This window comes from Pseudonaja textilis, chromosome 9 (genome assembly GCF_049901715.1).
Source record: "Pseudonaja textilis isolate UNSWEBS1 chromosome 9, rPseTex1.2, whole genome shotgun sequence".
NCBI classification, from domain to species: domain Eukaryota; kingdom Metazoa; phylum Chordata; class Lepidosauria; order Squamata; family Elapidae; genus Pseudonaja; species Pseudonaja textilis.
In genome coordinates, this window is record NC_141998.1 from 25,466,534 (window position 1) to 25,484,078 (window position 17,545).

The 17,545-nt window shown below is 47.3% G+C and overlaps 2 protein-coding genes across 2 annotated transcripts in view; both read left to right on the forward strand.

The window, feature by feature from the left end:
* Positions 1-3,932: 3,932 nt before the first annotated feature.
* On the forward strand, positions 3,933-14,460 carry C9H11orf52 (chromosome 9 C11orf52 homolog). Its single transcript, XM_026724069.2, has 4 exons — positions 3,933-4,123; positions 8,246-8,286; positions 9,308-9,354; positions 10,797-14,460. Exons 1-4 carry the CDS (start codon positions 4,092-4,094, stop codon positions 11,046-11,048), a joined length of 372 nt encoding a protein of 123 aa, XP_026579854.1. The 5' UTR covers positions 3,933-4,091; the 3' UTR covers positions 11,049-14,460.
* Positions 14,461-14,989: 529 nt separating this feature from the next.
* Positions 14,990-17,545, forward strand: part of DIXDC1 (DIX domain containing 1) — a 41,919-nt gene continuing 39,363 nt past the window's right edge. The window contains exons 1-2 of the mRNA XM_087939223.1: positions 14,990-15,066; positions 17,008-17,165. Of these exons, the coding sequence (XP_087795349.1) occupies positions 17,106-17,165 (60 nt within the window). The 5' untranslated portion in view covers positions 14,990-15,066; positions 17,008-17,105. The remainder of the gene's footprint in view (positions 15,067-17,007; positions 17,166-17,545) is intronic.

A 17,545-nucleotide genomic window follows, 5' to 3' on the forward strand; every position in this document is an offset into this window, starting at 1 on the left:
ATTGTGTTGCCTTTGTGCCACGCCCCTTTGGGTCATCACACAAACCCAGAGTAGGGACCGAGAGCAGCAGCCTTGCAAGACGTGGTTGTTGGGTTTGGTTTTCTTTTGGATTTTCCGGTCTGGCTCCATCGATTCCTTTGCTTCCTGCAAAGGTATCATCATCTTGGCCTGACCTTTATCCCTTATGGGAGGGGCGATCACCTCTCAGCCCTACTCCTGAGTCGCCCCTTTTGTCTCAGCTGCTTTTGCCTTCTAGCAGCTCTGTGCACACGCGCACTGGGAACAGGCTCCCTCTGTTCCTCTGCCTTGCTGCTGCTAGACTCCGGAGGCCCCAGAGTCAGCACCCCACTCCCAGATGGTCCTGGCCCCATCTCTGCATCGGATGCAGGACCCTCCTCCGAGTCCCCCCCAGACTGGTCCCCGTTCTTCACCACTGTCTGATTCCTCTGCCGTCTGCACCGGCTGCCGGCGAACCACAACAAATCCCAAGCGGGCAAGTTTGCATCCATTTATGTCAGGAGAAAGCCTCCCCCACCCCCCCACATCTCCTCTTGGGGTCTTCAGGACTTTCATGTCAAATTTTATTTTATAGATAGTCCTTGACTTAAGAACTGTCTGTTTAGTGGCCGTTTGAAGTTAGGACGGCACTGGAAAAAAGTGACTTACGACCGTCTTTTCACACTCATGTCTGTTGCGGCAGTAGTCTCTACGGTCACGTGACCAAAATTAGGACGCTTGGCAACTGGCTCATAATTATGAGGGTCGCAATATCGCCTTTTTGTGACCTTTTTGACAAACCAAGTCAGTGAGGGAAGCCGGATTTGTTTAAGAGCGGTATTCATGATTTAATGACTGCAATGTTTCACTTAGCAACCGCGGCAAGAAAGCTTGTCAAATGGGGTAACCCGCACTGAACGACTGTCTCGCTTAGCAACAGAAATTTGGGTCTCGGTTGTGGTGGTAAGTCGAGAAACTACCTGTATTTTATTCATTAATTAAATGTCTATGCCGCCCCTCTTGCCTAAAGGCAATCAATAAATCACCACTAGAAAACATTAAAATAATAAATGGTAGCAGTATTACTATTACTAAACCCAAGAGTGATGCGGTGGCCTAGAGGCAGAGCTCTTGCCTCACAATCAGGAGGCTGTGAGTTCGATCCTAGGTAGGAGGCAGATATTTCTCCCTCCGGGCACAATGGGAATATATCTGCCGAACAAAACTCCGTATTGGCAACAAGAAAGGGCATCCGGCCAGTAAACACTCGGCTCCATTCAGTTGCCCAGTCTTCACCCCTCCAGGGATTTATGGGGTCATAAAAAGTAGATGATGATTACTAAACACAACTGGTTTAAAATTGACAAATTTTAAGGGTAAACAACGCACAGGGGACAAGGTGGGGGGGGTCTTATCTCAGTCCGTTAACACCAACACCCCAACCCCATTGGGGTCCCAAACCAGTTGGCAGAGACAGGTCTTCATGCCCTTGCCAAAAGCCAAGGAGATGGGTGCAGATCTCACCTGGGGGGTGGGAGCACGATGTTCCAGAGCACATCTCCAAACCTTGGCAACTTTAAGCCTGGCGGACTTCAACTCCCAGAATAATTAACAAATTAATAATTAAATAAATCAATAATAAATTAAATAATCTGAGAATTGAAGTCCGCCAGGCTTAAAGTTGCCAAGGTTGGAGACCCCCCCATTCCAGAGGACGGGAGGAGGGGGGAAATGGATGTAAGTATTTTCCGATGTCTCCTCTGAGGTTTTGTCCCCCTGGCAGCTGCCCCCTCCTGTTAGAAAAGGGGTTGTCACTCAAGAAAGACACCCCGACAGGTGTCCGTCTTTCTCCTTCCACCTCTCCACCTCCTGCCAAATGACACAGGCTGGGCGCCTGGCAATGCGGGCCTCCTATCCAGGCTGTCTGGGTTGGGGGCTCCAGAGGAAGGGGCCACGTGTTGCGGCTGCCGTTCTCGGAAGGGCTGCCCTCCCCCCCTCCGGATTTAACAGCTGCTGCACGTATTGTAGGGAGCCGCAATCCAACAGGGCTGCCGCCCCCCTTGCAAAATGCAGCCTTTCCTGGCGGATGTCCTGTTTTTCTGCTTTCTTTGCGGATCTGGGGAAGGGGGGGTACGTAGGAGAGGATCTCCAGGGATCTGGAATGAAGCCCCCAGGAAGATCATCTGCTCGTGAAAAGCCAAGCGTAATACAGCCCCCTCCCCCCAAAAAAACCTCTGATTCCCCCTCCCCACTTAGAAAATCTTGCATTAGGAGAGGAAGTCATTAAGAAGATATTGGAATGTGCTGAAATGAGTGAACTGACATTTGAAACGAGAGAACAAGAAGATAAAACAATTTTATAAGATATGGGATTTATTTTATCATTGGTTAGAAAATAAAATATGCTAATGAAACATGTAGAATTTCACAATATAAGGAGAACAGAATTATACAGAATATCATATAAAGATGTATTATTATTGGGTGGATTTAGGATGATAATATGAATTGTTATATTATAAATCCATTTAAAACTTTGAATAACTTTGAATATAACATGAAGGAATAATAGTTTAGTCTAATAAATGAGTAATAATGATATTAATGTATACATATATATCTGATGGATAATATGAGAATCTATACAAACAATTGTAAGCAAGACTACGGAGAAGATGCACAAAAAATTTGTAACCAACCGACGTATGTGCGTAACTGGAAGATGGTTTTATGTTTTCTTTGTGTATGTTTGTCCAAAAGTTAAAAAACATTAATAAAAAAAGAGAAAATCTTGTATTGAGGAAATAAAATTTTGCCCATCAAAATGGGCACAGCGTCTTCCCCGGAAGAGTGCCAGCAGCACAGGGGTCCATCAAAGGGAAAGCAGGGCAAAAAAGTCAAAATGGCGTCCACCACCAGCGCCTCCAAAGCAACATGGCTTCAATGGCAGCATTGTTGGCCGCCATCTTGGCTTTTCGGTGGGCGCCCAAATCAGTACAGTCCCGAATCAGCTCTCCCAGTGGGAGGGACTTTCTGGGGGGAGAAGTCCCCCCCCCCCCCGGCTCTTTCCTTGCGACAGCCTAAAGGTTGTGGATGATGGGAATGGAATGACTGGGGGTGATGGGGCTGGATGCTGAAGCTGGAAAGGCTGTGGATGATGGGACAGGATGAGGATGCTGGAAATAAAAAGGTTGGGGATGCTGGGAGTGGAAAGGCTGTGGATGATGGGGCAGGAGGGGGATGCTGGGAGCAGAAAGGTTGGAGGGGATGGGAATGGAAAGGCTGTGCATGATGGGAATGGAAAGGTTGTGGTGGATGATGGGGCGGGAGAGGGATGTTGGGAGTGGAAAGGTTGTGCATGACGGGGCCAAATGCTAGAAGTGGAAAGGTTGTGCATGATGGGAATGGAAAGGTTGTGGATGATGGGGCGGGAGAGGGATGTTGGGAGTGGAAAGGTTGTGCATGATGGGAATGGAAAGGTTGGGGGTGATGGGACAGGATGAGGATGCTGGAAGCAAAAAGGCTGTGCATGAGGGGCAGAGTGCTGGAAAGGTTGGGGATGATGGGAGCAAAAAGGCTGTGGATGATGGGGCAGGAGGGGATGCTGGGAGCAGAAAGGTTGGAGGGGATGGGAATGGAAAGGCTGTGCATGATGGGAATGGAAAGGTTGGGGGTTGACGGGGCAAAATGCCAGAAGTGGAAAGGTTGTGGATGATGGGAATGGAAAAGTTGTGCATGATGGGACCGGATGAGGATGCTGGGAGCGAAAAGGCTGTGCATGAGGGGCAGAGTGCTGGAAAGGCTGGGGATGATGGGGCAGGAGGGGATGCTGGGAGCGGCTGCCGGCGGAGAGCGCTGCGGAGGAGGGTCTCCCCTGCCCGGGGCAACGCCCCCCACCCCACCCACCCACCCTCCCTCCCTCCCTCCCCGGCCCAGCCCGGCGCCCCCCGCGCCGCCAGCAGAGGGCGGCCGGGAAAGGCGACACCTCCGCCCGGCCCTCCGCCTCCTCCTCCTCCTCCTCCTGCCGCCGCTGCTGCTGCTGCTCGCCCGCGGCCGGGCTGCCATCCCGGGGCCAGGAAGCGGCGGGCGGCGCCATGGGGAACCGCTGCGGCTGCTGCGCCGGCCGGTGAGTCCCGGGGGGGGTGGGGGGGGGGAGAGGGAGACCCCCGCCCACCCCGACCCTCCCTCTGCCCATGCGCAGAGCGCCCCCCTCGCCCCGCCTGGGTGGGGGCTCAACGCGGCCGGGGAAGGACCGGGACCCGGGAGGGGGCGGGGGTGGGGTCGGCGGGGCCGTGGGGCGAGAGGGACCCTCCCCCCCCCTCCCGGGACGCCCCCTCTGCCGGCCCCGCCTCGAGCCGCGGAGGAGGATGGGCTTTGTAGTCCGAGCGCGATGGGCGAGGGGTGGAAGGAGGAGGAGGAGGAGCGGGTTTCTGGGAGCGGCTCTCGGGGCGGCGGGCGCTTCTCCCGGGCGCGCCCACTGCACACAAGGAGACACGTACAAGCGCACCAAACACCCGTACAAGCACAGCTACGAGCACACAGACCAACACACACACACATGCATGCAAACACAGGGACATACACATTCATACAAACACGCACAGAAAGAGACAAACACGCGCACACACGCACACACACACAAATAGACCCATACAAACACAGAGACAAACAAACAGACAAACCCAAATACACACCTACAGGCGCACACAGGCACAGCTACAAACACACAGACCAACACACACAAATACACATGCATGCAAACACAAACAGACACAAATTCACACAAACACACAGAGAAAGAAACACACACACACACAAATAGACCCATACAAACACAGACCCAGACCCAGAGAGAAACACACACACATACAAACACACAAACACCGAGTCATACAAACCCAAACCCAGAGGTTCTCTTGGGGCCGTTGCCCAGGAGAGAAACTTAAATGGGAGGGAGGGGGAATGGGGGGGGGGGCTTTACTCTCTTCCACCCCCCCTCCTGGGGGGGGTCAAATTTGGGATTTTAGCTTCCGGCCCCCCGGGGTCTCCCTCCAACCTTGGCAACCGTAAGGCTTGTGGACTTCAACTCCCAGAATTCCCCAGCCAGCTTCTCTGAAGTCCACAAGCCTTAAAGTTCTGGGAATTCTGGGAGTTGAGGTCCGCAAGTCTTACGGTTGCCCAGGATTTGGACACTCTTGCTTTAAGACTCTCTGGTTTTGGGGCCTTTCTATGTGTGTTTGTATGCGTGTGTGTGTCTGTGTGCGTGCTTGCTTCCTGGGGAAAGCGGAGCGGGAACTTCACTTCGCTTTTAGCTTCCTGGGAAAGGCGATCCAGCTGCTGGGGCCAAATTGGAAGAAACAGCGCCACCGAGGGGATATGCTGAGAAGCGTCGCACTGATTGGGGAAGGGGGTTTAATTCTGGCAATTAATCTTGGCTGGAGGGGGGGCTTTTCTTCCCTCTTTCCCATAGGCCTACCTGCAGCCCCCACCCCCCGAAAAATGACAGTGTTTTCCTTCGTCCTACGCGCACACACACACACACACACACACACACACACACGATCTATGCCAATCTGCTGAACGGTTCCTTTGGAAGCATCGGTTGTTTTTTTTTTTCCCCTTTTACATAAAAAATAAGAACTAGGTGCTTACAATGTTTATTTACGAAACTCATACGTCAAGATCAAGGTTGAATTTGGGGGGTTCCTTCTTACATCCCCAAGGTTGAACGTTGACCTAGAATAGCCTTTCTCCACTTCGGCTGCTTGGAGAGGGGTGCTGACTTCAACTCCCAGAATTCCCCAGCAACACCGCTGGCTGGGGAATTCTGGGACTTGAAGTCCACTCGTCTCCCAGCTGCGGAGGTTGGGGAAAGGATATATTTTGAGGTGGTGGGAGGGACTGAACAGGGCCGCCATCTATTTCTTTCCCTCCCCTACAAAGGGAAAAAGCGATCCGGGCCCTTTTAATTCTTTGCCCGAGATGCCAACGATGGAGGCGCCGATGATGGCCTTATCCACTCTGGTGCAAGGCCGAGCTATTTAAGGCGGCCTTGGCATCAGCCTTGGCTGCTGTTCCCTGTCTCTAAAGGGCAACCAGCTCTTTTGTCTTGCAGAGTGGATGAAAACATTCCTTAGTCAGTCCAAGTGGGGGTGGAGATGTCCCCGGAAGGGACAGAAATAGTGGGGAGCAGTGGTGGGATTCAAATCACTGAACCCCTGGTTCTCTGCCCTAATGATTTCTCCCAACAACTAGTTCACCAAACTGCTCAGAAAGTTAACAACCGGTTCTCCCCAACCGGTGTGAACCGGCTGAATCCCACCACTTGAGGGGAGGGGGTGTCTTGAATTCCCCCACCAAAGAAAGCTGCAGAGCATCTGTGTCCTGTTTCAAGAAGAGTTAATCCCTCTCCATGCTTGGAGAGCTGGAAAAAGGGGGGTCTTGGGGTCTCTTTGGGTCATCTGGGGATGATGGGTTTGTTGGTTGCTACGTCTGGATGTCCCTCACCCCCCTCAATGGTCCTTCTTTCAGGGAGGGAGCGATTGAGGCTACAGAGACTTTGCACTGGGTGTCTCTCCAGCGGAAAGTCATCCTGTTTTGACTCGCGGACCAGCTGCCCGTGGCATTTTACGGAGAAAGGAGGGTGGGGATGGGGGATTCCACCACAGTACCCTCCCTTTGCCATTCTCCTCCCCCCCCCAAAATATCCCGCTGTGGCTTTCCATAAGTCGCTGAAGTTCAGGTTGCTCCAATCTCTTGAAAGAGCCAAATCAGGAACTTCTCGTGTTCAAACGTTTGCCAGGTCAAGGTGGGGATGATGCCAACAGGTAGATTGAAGGCAGAGCCTGCATGTGGCAAGGAAGCTCAGGGCATCCCCTGTGGGGAGGGCGGGGAGAAAGATTTTCAAAGACCCTCCTAAACAGGAGCGCTGCAACCAGGAGGTGGGATTCGGCCGGTTTGGACCGGTTTGAGCGAGCCAGAGGTTAAATTTACATTTGGTTCGCCAAAACCGACTGGCTGGCCACGCCCGCCCATCCCGTCCCTCCCAGGAGTCTCCACATGGCCTGTTTTGGATGCAGGGAAGTGCAGGATCCGTGTAGAGGCTCTGTTAGGGGGGAAAACGGGCCTTCCGCAAGTTCCGGAAGTCCAGAAACGGGCCTGTTTCCAGCTTCCAGCGGCCCTCCGGAGCCTGGGACAGGCCGTTTTCGCCCTCCCAGAGGCCCGAGGGAAGCCTCGGGATTCTGGGGAAAGTCAAAAATGGCCCTCCTGGAAGTGCTGGTAGGCCACGCCCACAATGGCCACGCCCACCCAGCAAACGTTGGGATTTTGGAATCCCACCCCTAGCTGCAACTGGTCGCTATTTTGGGGGTCACAGAGAGCAGCACCAATGACAAGAAGGAGCAAGAAGTGTTGTAAAAAAAAGAAGTGTTGTATTTAAAGCTATCCCGTTTGAATGGCACGTCAGCAAGGACAGACCGGTTTTGGGCTAAGTAGAGCAAGGAGGTGAATTCCCTGCACTCTTGAATTCCTTACGGTGCAAGTTATCGGACCTCTCTTCTCTTTTTAATCTCATTTTCCTATTCCTGGGAAAGTGAAATGGAATTGAATGTGAAACTCCACAGGCAACTATTCAGAAAGCCACTCCTTTTACCATCCAGGCTGCTGCCAAGTCTCAGGACTTCACAATGTTAATAATGAGAGAGTGAATATTTTATAAGAGGCGGGGCAGCAGGAGCAAAGCCCAAAAGGGGAAGATTTAAAGGACAGGCAGGAGTTCTGAGTAATTAGTTCGTTTACACACACACACACACACACACACACACACACACCTATACCCCTATACACATACACATGTCTGTCTGTCTGTCTGTCTGTCTCTCTCTCTCTCTCTGTATGTGTATGTATATATATATATATATATATATATATATACGTACGTACGTACATACATACACACACACACACACACACACGTCTTTCCTCCAAAGTAAGACCAGGTCTTATATTAATTTTTGCTCTAAAAGACAGAGTAGGGCTTATTTTCTGGGAAATATGGTACTAAATGCATCCTCCTGTTTGATGATGTTAACTGGGGCTTATTTTTGGAGTAAGGCTTATGAAAAATCATGCTGGGACTCATTTTCCATCTAGGTCTTGTTTTGTAATAAACGGTGTGTGTGTGTTTGTGTGTCAGAATTTGAATAATCTCAGAATTCATTCGTGCCTCTTTCTCTCTTTTCTGAAATAGCAATTGCCCTTCGCTATTGAAGAGGTACAAAGAAAAACCAGGTGAGCAATAGAGGTGTATTTATTAATTGATCCCGTGCACAGGGCCCCAGTGAGTCTCGCTAGCCAGCATAAAAAGGCAACAAGGCAAGAAATCCATTGTGGTCACAGGTGGTGGAGGTGGCTGGACAGATGTGACAGGGATCTGGGAGAGGAGAATGCAGAAATATTCCAGGGCGAAGAAACATCTGAATTCAGCCTCTGCATAAGGCACCGTTTTCCTGAGAGTAAATACAAAAAAATAAATCCTGGGGGAGAAACTGGTTCTTGCAAAGCACCTTGGAGGAGAGTTTGCAAAGAAACAGGCAGAAAAATTCCAGCAATCTTGGGATCCTTCTGCTGGGCTGAACGTTGCCATGGGCACTGAAGTCCAGGACGCCTTGAGGTTTCATGGGAAACAGCCCACCAAGGGGATGAGTTGGGGGCCTGTTGGGTTAAAAATGTGCACAATGAAGGCTGCTGGCACTCAGCTGAGGATTACGACAACAGGATCACATTCATCTCCTCCACCATGAATTGCTGTTTCGAGTGGTTTTCTGTCTCTCTTTTTTTTTTTTTTGGTGTGGTTTTATTCCGCCCTGAGAATTTTAGTTGGGAGACAATTCTTTTATTTTTTGCTTAGAAACAAACGAGCAGCTAGCTAGGAGTTTGCATGCACGCAAAACAACCCCAATCCGTGGCTTGAAAACTCGCATGCTGAGAAGGCAGAAGAACAACCCACAACATAATTTTGCATAGTTTGTAATTGGTTAAAGATGTTTTTTTGAATCCCGAGGTCCTTGGTTTCAGGTGTCTGGGTCCAGGGGCAGTTAGAGATGAGCCTGGATTTAAATGCAGACATTCTTCTCCGGGTAATCTGTGGGGATTTCACTCTGTTCTCCTATTTTGCACCGATTTAACTGATTTCCCTAAATACGAAAACAGCCCCAGGCCCTTGGAATTTTCTCGTTCTATTCAGAGTCGTGATTTCAGGGGGCCGAGCGATGTCAATCCAGCAAATATCATCTTTTTCCTCCCCTTACAGATACAAGAATCAGTAAGCCGAGTTTACAGACCCCGGAAATCAACAAGGTAAATAAATTCCATTCTCAGGGAGGGGATTTCCTTTTTATTCCACGATTTTTTAACTGAACCATGATTTGCAGAATAAAAACATGTGAGGGAAAAAGAAAATACAGGTATCCTTGACTTGCAACAGTTCATTTAGTAACGTTTTAAAATTGCAGTGCCTCTGAAAAAAGGGAAGACCGTTTTGCATACTTAAAACCAATGCAATCGCACAATCAAAATTTGGACGCTGGGCAACGGGTTCCGGGGAATCAGGCAATTCCTCTTTTTTGTAAACCTCCCAACAAGCCATGTCAGTGGGGAATCTGGATTAGCTTAACAACCATGGCTATAAAGGTCGTAAAACGGGGCACAATTACACTTAACAAATGTCTCACTTAGCAACAGAAATCTGGGGCTCGATTGTGTCCGTGGGAAGGACTACCTGGAAGGGGAAGGGAAAGAAAATTTGTGGGGAAAGAGCAAGGAAACAAATGAGGAATGAGAAGAAAGGGAGAAAAGGAAAAGGAAGGTATAGCTTAGAAAGAAACAGCTCCGTATCTTTCTTACAGGGGCTTGAACTCCTCAACTTATGACCACAAAGGAGTGCAAAATTTCTGTTGTTTAATTCAATCCCTGTCCTATGGGGTACAAACTGTCTTTTTATGTAGCTTACCTTCCTGGAGGGCAGAGTTTCCCCCAATATTTTGTGCTTTTGCTAAAGAACGGAGAGCGAGTGCCGCTTAGATTTAAACTTCTTCCTAAAAGTTTGCTCTGAGCCTCAGTGATTTGATCTCTCTCTCCTTCTCTCTCCCTCTCTCTCCCCCTCCCTCTCTCTTCCTCTCTCTCTCTCCCTCCCTTTCTCTCTTTCCCTCCTTCTCTCTCCTCCTTTCCCTCCCTCTCTTTCTCCCTCCCCCTCTCTCTCCCTCCCTCTCCCTCTTTCTTTCCCTCCCTCTCTCTCCTTCTCTCTCCCCCCTCCCTCTCTCTCCCTCCCTCCCTCCTTCTCTCTCCCTCCCTCTCTCTCCCTCTCTCTCCCTCTTCCTCTCTCCCTCCCTCTCTCTCCCCTCCCTCTCTCTCCCTCCCTCTCTCCCTCCCTCTCTCCCTCTCTCTCCCTCTCTCCCTCCCTCACTCTCTCTCTCCCTCTCTCCCTCCCTTTCTCTCTTTCCCTCTCCCCCTCTCCCTCCCTCTCTCTCCCTCCCCCTCTCTCCCTCCCCTCTCCCTTCCTCTCTCCCTCTCTCTCCCCCTCTCTCCCTCCCTCTCTCCCTCCCTCTCTCTCCCTCCCCCTCTCTCTCCCTCCCCCTCTCCCTTCCTCTCTCCCTCTCTCTCCCCCTCTCTCCCTCCCTACCTCTCTCTCTCCCTCCCTCTCTCCCTCCCTCTCCCCCTCCCTCTCTCCCTCTCCCTTTCCCTCCCTCTCTCTCTCCCTCCCTCTCTCTCTCCCTCTGTCCCCCCTCTTTCTCTCCCCCAAGGGTCTTGAGGTGGCCCCCGTCTACGATGACGTCTCAGAGTTCCCGGTCTACGCCACGGTGAGCAAACCGAAGAACATGAAGCCGGATGAAAGCAGTGTGCATTATGCCGACATCCAGGTCTTCACCAAGCCCCGCGAACGCTCAGCCGGGGAGGTGAAAAACCTCCAGACGCAGAATGCGACGGAATACGCCACCCTCAATTTCTCCCGAGCCCCCCTGAAATACGACAACAAGAACGGGACTCTGGTATAAGTGCCAAAGAGGAAATTTCTGGAGGAAAATGACATCCAGGAACCGCAGGTGCTCAGTTGTTTCAGAAAAGGGGAAAACAACAACAACAACCACACACATACACAATCTGGATCGGGTCAGAATGGACTCTTGGAGGAAGAATGTTTTTTTCTTGAGGGTGGGGAGAAAATGAGCCCTTTGGACAATGGGAGGAGTGAGTAAGTTACAGAGGGAAAATGGCTTCTTGGATGGTGTGAGCAAGGAAGACAGCCAGCTGGAGGACGAAGCCCAGATGAAATATGGAATAAGCAACATGAAGAAAATCTCCTCCAAGCAATCGTTGCAGGATGTCTCTATATCAAGAGGGCTTGTTTTTGATCTAAAGGGGTGGGGGGAAATTACACTACAGAAAACTTTGGAGGGTGTCTTTTTGCTTGGACAGCCGTTTGCAGCAATTCCTGGGGCAGCGGACCTGTGAAATTTTGTGCGTCGTTGGAAATGTCCTTCCGTTGGTAGGGAAGACATGGGTTTTCTTTGTTCTGTGTAACCAGCGGACGATTCCTTTGGCAGCTCAGCTCGTGAGGAAACAAATGGTCCCTTTTTATCTCACGGAAGCACCTTGCCCAGAACAAAGAGATCCATGAAATTTTTCTACAAGAGGGGATTCCCAGCATAATTTCCACGCTGTGAAACAGATCCGGGAAAAAGACTTAATTATGATGTAAAAAAATTATGCAGATTCCCCACGTGCTAAAATTAGATTATTTTCAAGGAAAAGAAGGTCAGGGCCCCCCGCTCCTTAGAGTGTGTATCCTTGGAAGGAAGCGTTTTTTGGAAATTGTGTTGGGCGAGGACTTTGGCCAAAAAGGTGTGAAGAGCTGTCCTCTTTCTACATGGCGAGATCATTGACCTATCATTCTTTAAAGCAATGTTTCTCAGCTTTTAAGGCCATTTTAAGATGAGTGGGCTTCAACTCCCAGAACTCCCCAGCCAGTGTGTGGTTCAGACAACTGAATAAAGAATAACAGGAGTTAGGAGGAATCTTTAAGAGGTCTTCTAGTCCAACCCCCTAACCCTAACCCGAACCCTATCTATACCATTTCAGACAAACTGTTGTCCAATCTCTTCTTGAAAACCTCCAGTGTTGGAGCACCCACAGCTTCTGGTGGCAAGTAGTTCCAGTGGTTAATTATTCTCACTGTCAAGAAATTCCTCCTTAGTTCTGGATTGCTCCTGGCCTTGTTTGGTTCTTGTCCTGTTGCTTCTTGTCCTGCCAATAAATGATAGCGGTGAGAAGAGAGGTCAGCAGAGAAGGATGACCATTGAAGACACTTGACTCAAGCAAGACAAGGAGTAAATCTGGCGTCACTGTGCTTACAAAAAGACATAGGGATCCTTTGCATCGCTCCATCCCTTGTTAACCAGGCAAGGGTGAACTCGATACTCCCCAACTCCTCTAGGGCTGTGGGAGTACAGCTCTCCAATATTTGGGGGGCATTTAAATGGAGAACGATAGCCTAGTGGGTATAGTGGACTTGCAAAAGGACTTCTTAAATGTCAGAAGAGCGAAACAGCCCTAAAGGAATCCACCCTGGGCTCTCTTGCTTTACTGTTGGGTACACACTACTGTTGAACTTCAAAATATTGTCACAAATAAGTTGGTCTGTCGGGTTTGTTTGTCTGTGTGTTTTCACAGCTAGTGAAACTAGGAGTGGAAGGCAGGAAATTCACTTTCCACTTTCCTTTTGACTCTATTGAGTAAGTAAAGATTGGAGATAAACCTGCCTGCCTGCTGTGGAAAATATAGGGAGAAAAGCTTCTTTTATCTGCAGAATTTTTAGCTTGCAAAATGATTGACTTTGGCTAAAGAGGTTCCATATAGTTACCAGCTAATCCAATGTTTTGTGAAGAAGCACAAATAGACTGCCCTAAGTAACAGAGAAATTCACTTTTTTTTTAACAAGCACTAAATAGAAGAAACGTGATCCCCGATTTTGTTCCAAAAAAAAAAAGAGTTTGCCCCCAATAATTTATGTTTATTATTTGCACTGAATTTTATCAATCACAAAGGCACATTTTCTGTGTTTCCAAATCCTATTTATATTTATTGGACTGGAGTGAGATCAGATTAGAAATTGGGGTTGGATCTCTCAGTGCTCGTCCCGCTCAAATATTATTTTAAAAGGATCACCATGCTAGTCCTCAAGGCAGCGGAAAGAATCTAAAAGATACTATGAAGTGGGTTTTTTTTTTAATTTCTAAACTGTATTTATGACTTTAAAAGGTCTTCTCGGGATTTTGAATATTGAGATTCACAGTGACAGTAATTATATTTAATTTAAAAATAATTTGGTAAACACAGACAGCATTTCAGTGCAAAATATTGGAGAAGACAATATGTTCAGAGACGCTGAAGTATGAGGAGTCTCCCAACTTAAAATAAACTGGGGAATAAAATAAATGCCAGTTATTTTAATGTTCAAGTTATGTTTGGGCAGGAACATCTGTGTAAGCCAACAGCCTTTCAAAAACAGAACTCCAGTGTCAAATCTTTGGAAGCATCACACCTAAGTATGGGAATATTGTATGTTCTTTTTAAAGTATTAAATCCCACTTTAAAGTACCAGTTGCTGGTTGTTTTCAAGTTAATTTATGCAACACTTTTACAGATATAGCACAAAAATCTCCTTAAAAAAAAAAAAAAGAATTAGCACCTGCAAACCCTGTGAATTCTATGTGGATGCAGGCAGGCTGATCAACCTGTTCATTTTAGTTTTGGAGATGTAACCTTGCAATAATTATCCTTCAATATCAGGGTTAATTTTTAGCCAGCCTCACTGTTACGTTATGAATTGCTTAAGCGTATTTCAGCCTGGACGGATCTCATTCTGGCCACGAGAAAGTCCACGAGAATGGATGTGGGTGAAATGTTTTTCTAGAACTTCAGAAAGGAAGTTTATTTTATTTTTGGCCCGGTTGTGTGTTGTTGTTTTTTTGCTGGTGTATACTTTCACACATGCTTTTCATAGCGAACAATTCTTGATCTGTTTTCTCTTGCAAATAATTGGAGTAGCTGGACAGTGTCCATTGGTGAAATCATAATAAAATGGAGCAGTTACTCTGTTAAACATTATATGAAGGAAATGGATTCTGGGATCCTTTTCAGCAGCTGAGAAGCTGAAAAATGTTAAAATCTGTGCACCTCCTTTTTCTAATGATCAATATTTGTTCCACCAATAGTTTAATAACCTTAGAAGTCCTACTAAAAGGAAAATTTTCTGGAAAAAAAAAAGTCTGTGTCTTGAAAGGTCTGTTTTCTTCCTCCTTTCGGTGTTTAGAGAATTATCGGAGGTAGTTAATAATTTCCTAGCTCCTGGTTCATGAGCTGCACCTTTTATTACAGAAGAATAAATATTTTTTATAATTAACCTTGGAGGCTGTGTTGATTTTATTGTGGGGAAAAATGTCATCCTTCCCCTGGGTTTTCCTTCCTTTTTCTCATCAAGGTAGATTGCCCATCGGATTAACTCCTGACCTGGCTTTTCTCAGCAAGTTGCAAACAACTGCCTCCGTCTTTGTGTCTGTGTGCGTGCGTGCGTGTGAATGTGTGAGTGATCGCACCCTCCAAGTTCACATCCCAAGGACAGGCCATGCATCAAGCAAATTTCCAGCCGGGGTGTGAGTGTGTATATTTTATATTTATATTTGTAATTAATTTCCATCCGGCTCTCCATATAGCAACTCCGGGCAGCTTGCCATGCAACAAACACACACACACACATACAAAAAATACCAAACCTTAGCACAACTCAAATGACAGCAATGTGTGTGTGTGTGTTGGTTTTAATCTGGATTTAAAAATTCGACTTTCTACAAGAGGAAGCAGGGAGGGTGCGGTTTGCGATCCAGCCGCCAGGGGGAGCTGCGGCGGGCGTCTCCAAGGCAACGGGAACGCGCTGGGATGGCCGGCTGCTCCCGGGAGGCGATGCAACCCCGCCGGGCCAGGCCTGCTGCTGTGGCCGGCGGGAAGACCCCCGAGGTGGGTCTTGGGGTGGGGGAAAGCCCCCAGTATGGGGTCCCCGGGGTACATGGGGGGCCGGGGCCCCGAGCCTGGCCTCCCCCGGTCAGTCCCGGGGCTCCTCTTGCCGGGTCGGGCCGCTTTTCCAAGAGGGGAGGGGGAGGTTTGCTGGGTTGCAAAAGTTTGGGGCGGACTTTGCAACGTTGCAAAAAAATTGAGGAAGGGGCAGCAGGGAATATTGTAAAAAAAAAAATGGGGGGGCCACAGAAGGGACTTTGCAATGTTGCAAAAATTGGGGGGGCTCACCAGCAGGCGAGGGTTTTTTTTGCAAATAGTCACAAAGCTGTTGGACTTAAAAGGAGAAAGGAAGATGGTGGGTGGGCTCTTTTGGGAGAGTGGAAAGTTTGGTGGGTTTTTGTCACTTAGCAACATAAATTTTGGGCTCAATTGTGGTGGTAAGTTGAGGCTGACCTGGGTTTTATTATTTCCCCCCTCCAGATTTTTTTTTGGGGAGTGAATTTCAGTGCTGGTTTTCCAGTGGAATCCTGTGCAAATTGTCCCTGTGAATAATCCATGTGGAAAAGTGGATATTAGGAAAATATTAGGGAAATATTAATAGGAAAATATTAAGGATGACAGAGTCTTATTGGGGCACGTTTGTTCCTTCCAATTTATTTTTAATCCCCTGATAGAGAGCGTTTTAGCTCAGGAAAGCACCAGCCTTCCATGCCTCCAATTAAATGTAATTATGAATTATTAAACTGTTAAATTTAGTGCTTTCATATAAGCATGGAGAAGAGCCTGTGATAGATCAGGTTTATTAGTTAGGGTTTTAATTTATATATTGATATTCCCTTTCTGTAGAAAGCAGCACTTAAGTGAGGCTCCGTGCATAGAAAGAGCAAAAAGTCAGCGATAAGAAATTTAATAAGGCATAATATGTTCACTTTTACAGAGGCCATTTGGATTTGTTTTTTTACCCCCGATGGTGGAATATTAACTTAAAGGATGAAAAAGGAATACTGTATGCAGCAAATACATTAGCAAAAGTTAATTGATATGTTTTGACATTGAGGAGAAATTTTTCAGGGGCCTCCCATAATACTCTCAGAGGAACACTGAATGTTTTGTCAGTCTACAACCTGGATGTAAATATAAGAGCCCTTTGCCAGATTATCCTCCTCTACGTCCAAAATGGAGATAGGAATTTCCATTGATACCAGCATTTTTGCCATGGTTGTTCAGTGAATCACTGCAGTTGTTGAGCGGATCATGTTAAGTGAATCCAGCTTTTCCCATTGACTATATTTCTTAGGAAGCCAGCTAAAATTTATTATTATTATTATTATTATTATTATTATTATTATTATTATTATTATTATTATTATTAAATTTTACTGGTCACCCATTTATCACAGGATAACTCAGGGTGACTTACAATCATATAGCTAGAGTATATATATATATATATATATATATATATATATATATATATATATATATATATATATCAATATATAGATCTATATTGATAGATGTATATAGCAGTAGCTATTTATATATCTATATATAAATGGTATAGAGTCTCCTGCTTGATCAGGGGGCTGGACTAGAAGACCTCCAAGGTCCCTTCCAGCTCTATTCTGATTGAAATTAAATTTAAATTGAAACATCTAAATATAACTCATCTATAGGTAGATTTTTATATACGTGCGTATGGGTGTGTATGTGTTCCTGATGTTCTACCTCAGGGTTTCCCAACTTGCCAAGATATGTGGACTTCAACTCCCAGAGGTCTATGGGTGGAACAGGAATTCTGGGAGTTGAAGTCCATACATTTTTTTTAAATTGCCAAGTTGGGCAACCCTGTTCTACCAGCGTAGACCTGTTCTGCCAGCATAGACTATTGCAGTTCTCCTGCAACATCTGCTCTGCACACACCTGGTTTTTATTTTCTGGCAGGTGGCATAGACCGTTTGAAGTCTTTGAAGACGGAAAATGGACCTTGGCTTACTAGGAGATCTCTGCACCTTTGCTCATCCAGGTTTCTAAACGCCAGCATGGAGACCCCAGCTGAGGAAGGAAGCTCTGGTTATCCGTCACAGCCCAGAGAAACTTCAGTAAGTTTTCCAACAATTAATAAATGAAGTGTTTGAAGGATAATACTAATCATAAATTGATTGAACTGCTACGTTGCCCAAATCGCAACGACTGTGAGTACCTTGCAACCATCCAAGAAAGAAATTACAATAAAATTGACAAAAATAAAGATAAGATTACAGCTGGGACTCATCTGGGCCCTTAATTCCCATCGATTGAGGTCCTTGGTGCCTTGTTATGCTCAAAAGAGCCTCCCGTGCACCAAGTAGTCTATCTTTATAATGAGGGCAACCAATGAGATGTGTGCCCTTACCTTGCCTATGTATTGGTTAGGAGCAAAATACAGGTTGGTCTCACAAGGCAGCTCTGAAATACTTACACTCAGAGGATGCATGTTAGT

Bases quoted from the DNA above. Each gene is read 5' to 3' on its own strand.
- C9H11orf52 (XM_026724069.2), top strand. From the start codon at position 4,092: ATGGGGAACCGCTGCGGCTGCTGCGCCGGCCG. The intron at 4,124-8,245 runs GTGAGTCCCGGG...TTTCTGAAATAG, and splicing joins TGCGGCTGCTGCGCCGGCCG to CAATTGCCCTTCGCTATTGA. The intron at 8,287-9,307 runs GTGAGCAATAGA...CTCCCCTTACAG, and splicing joins GAGGTACAAAGAAAAACCAG to ATACAAGAATCAGTAAGCCG.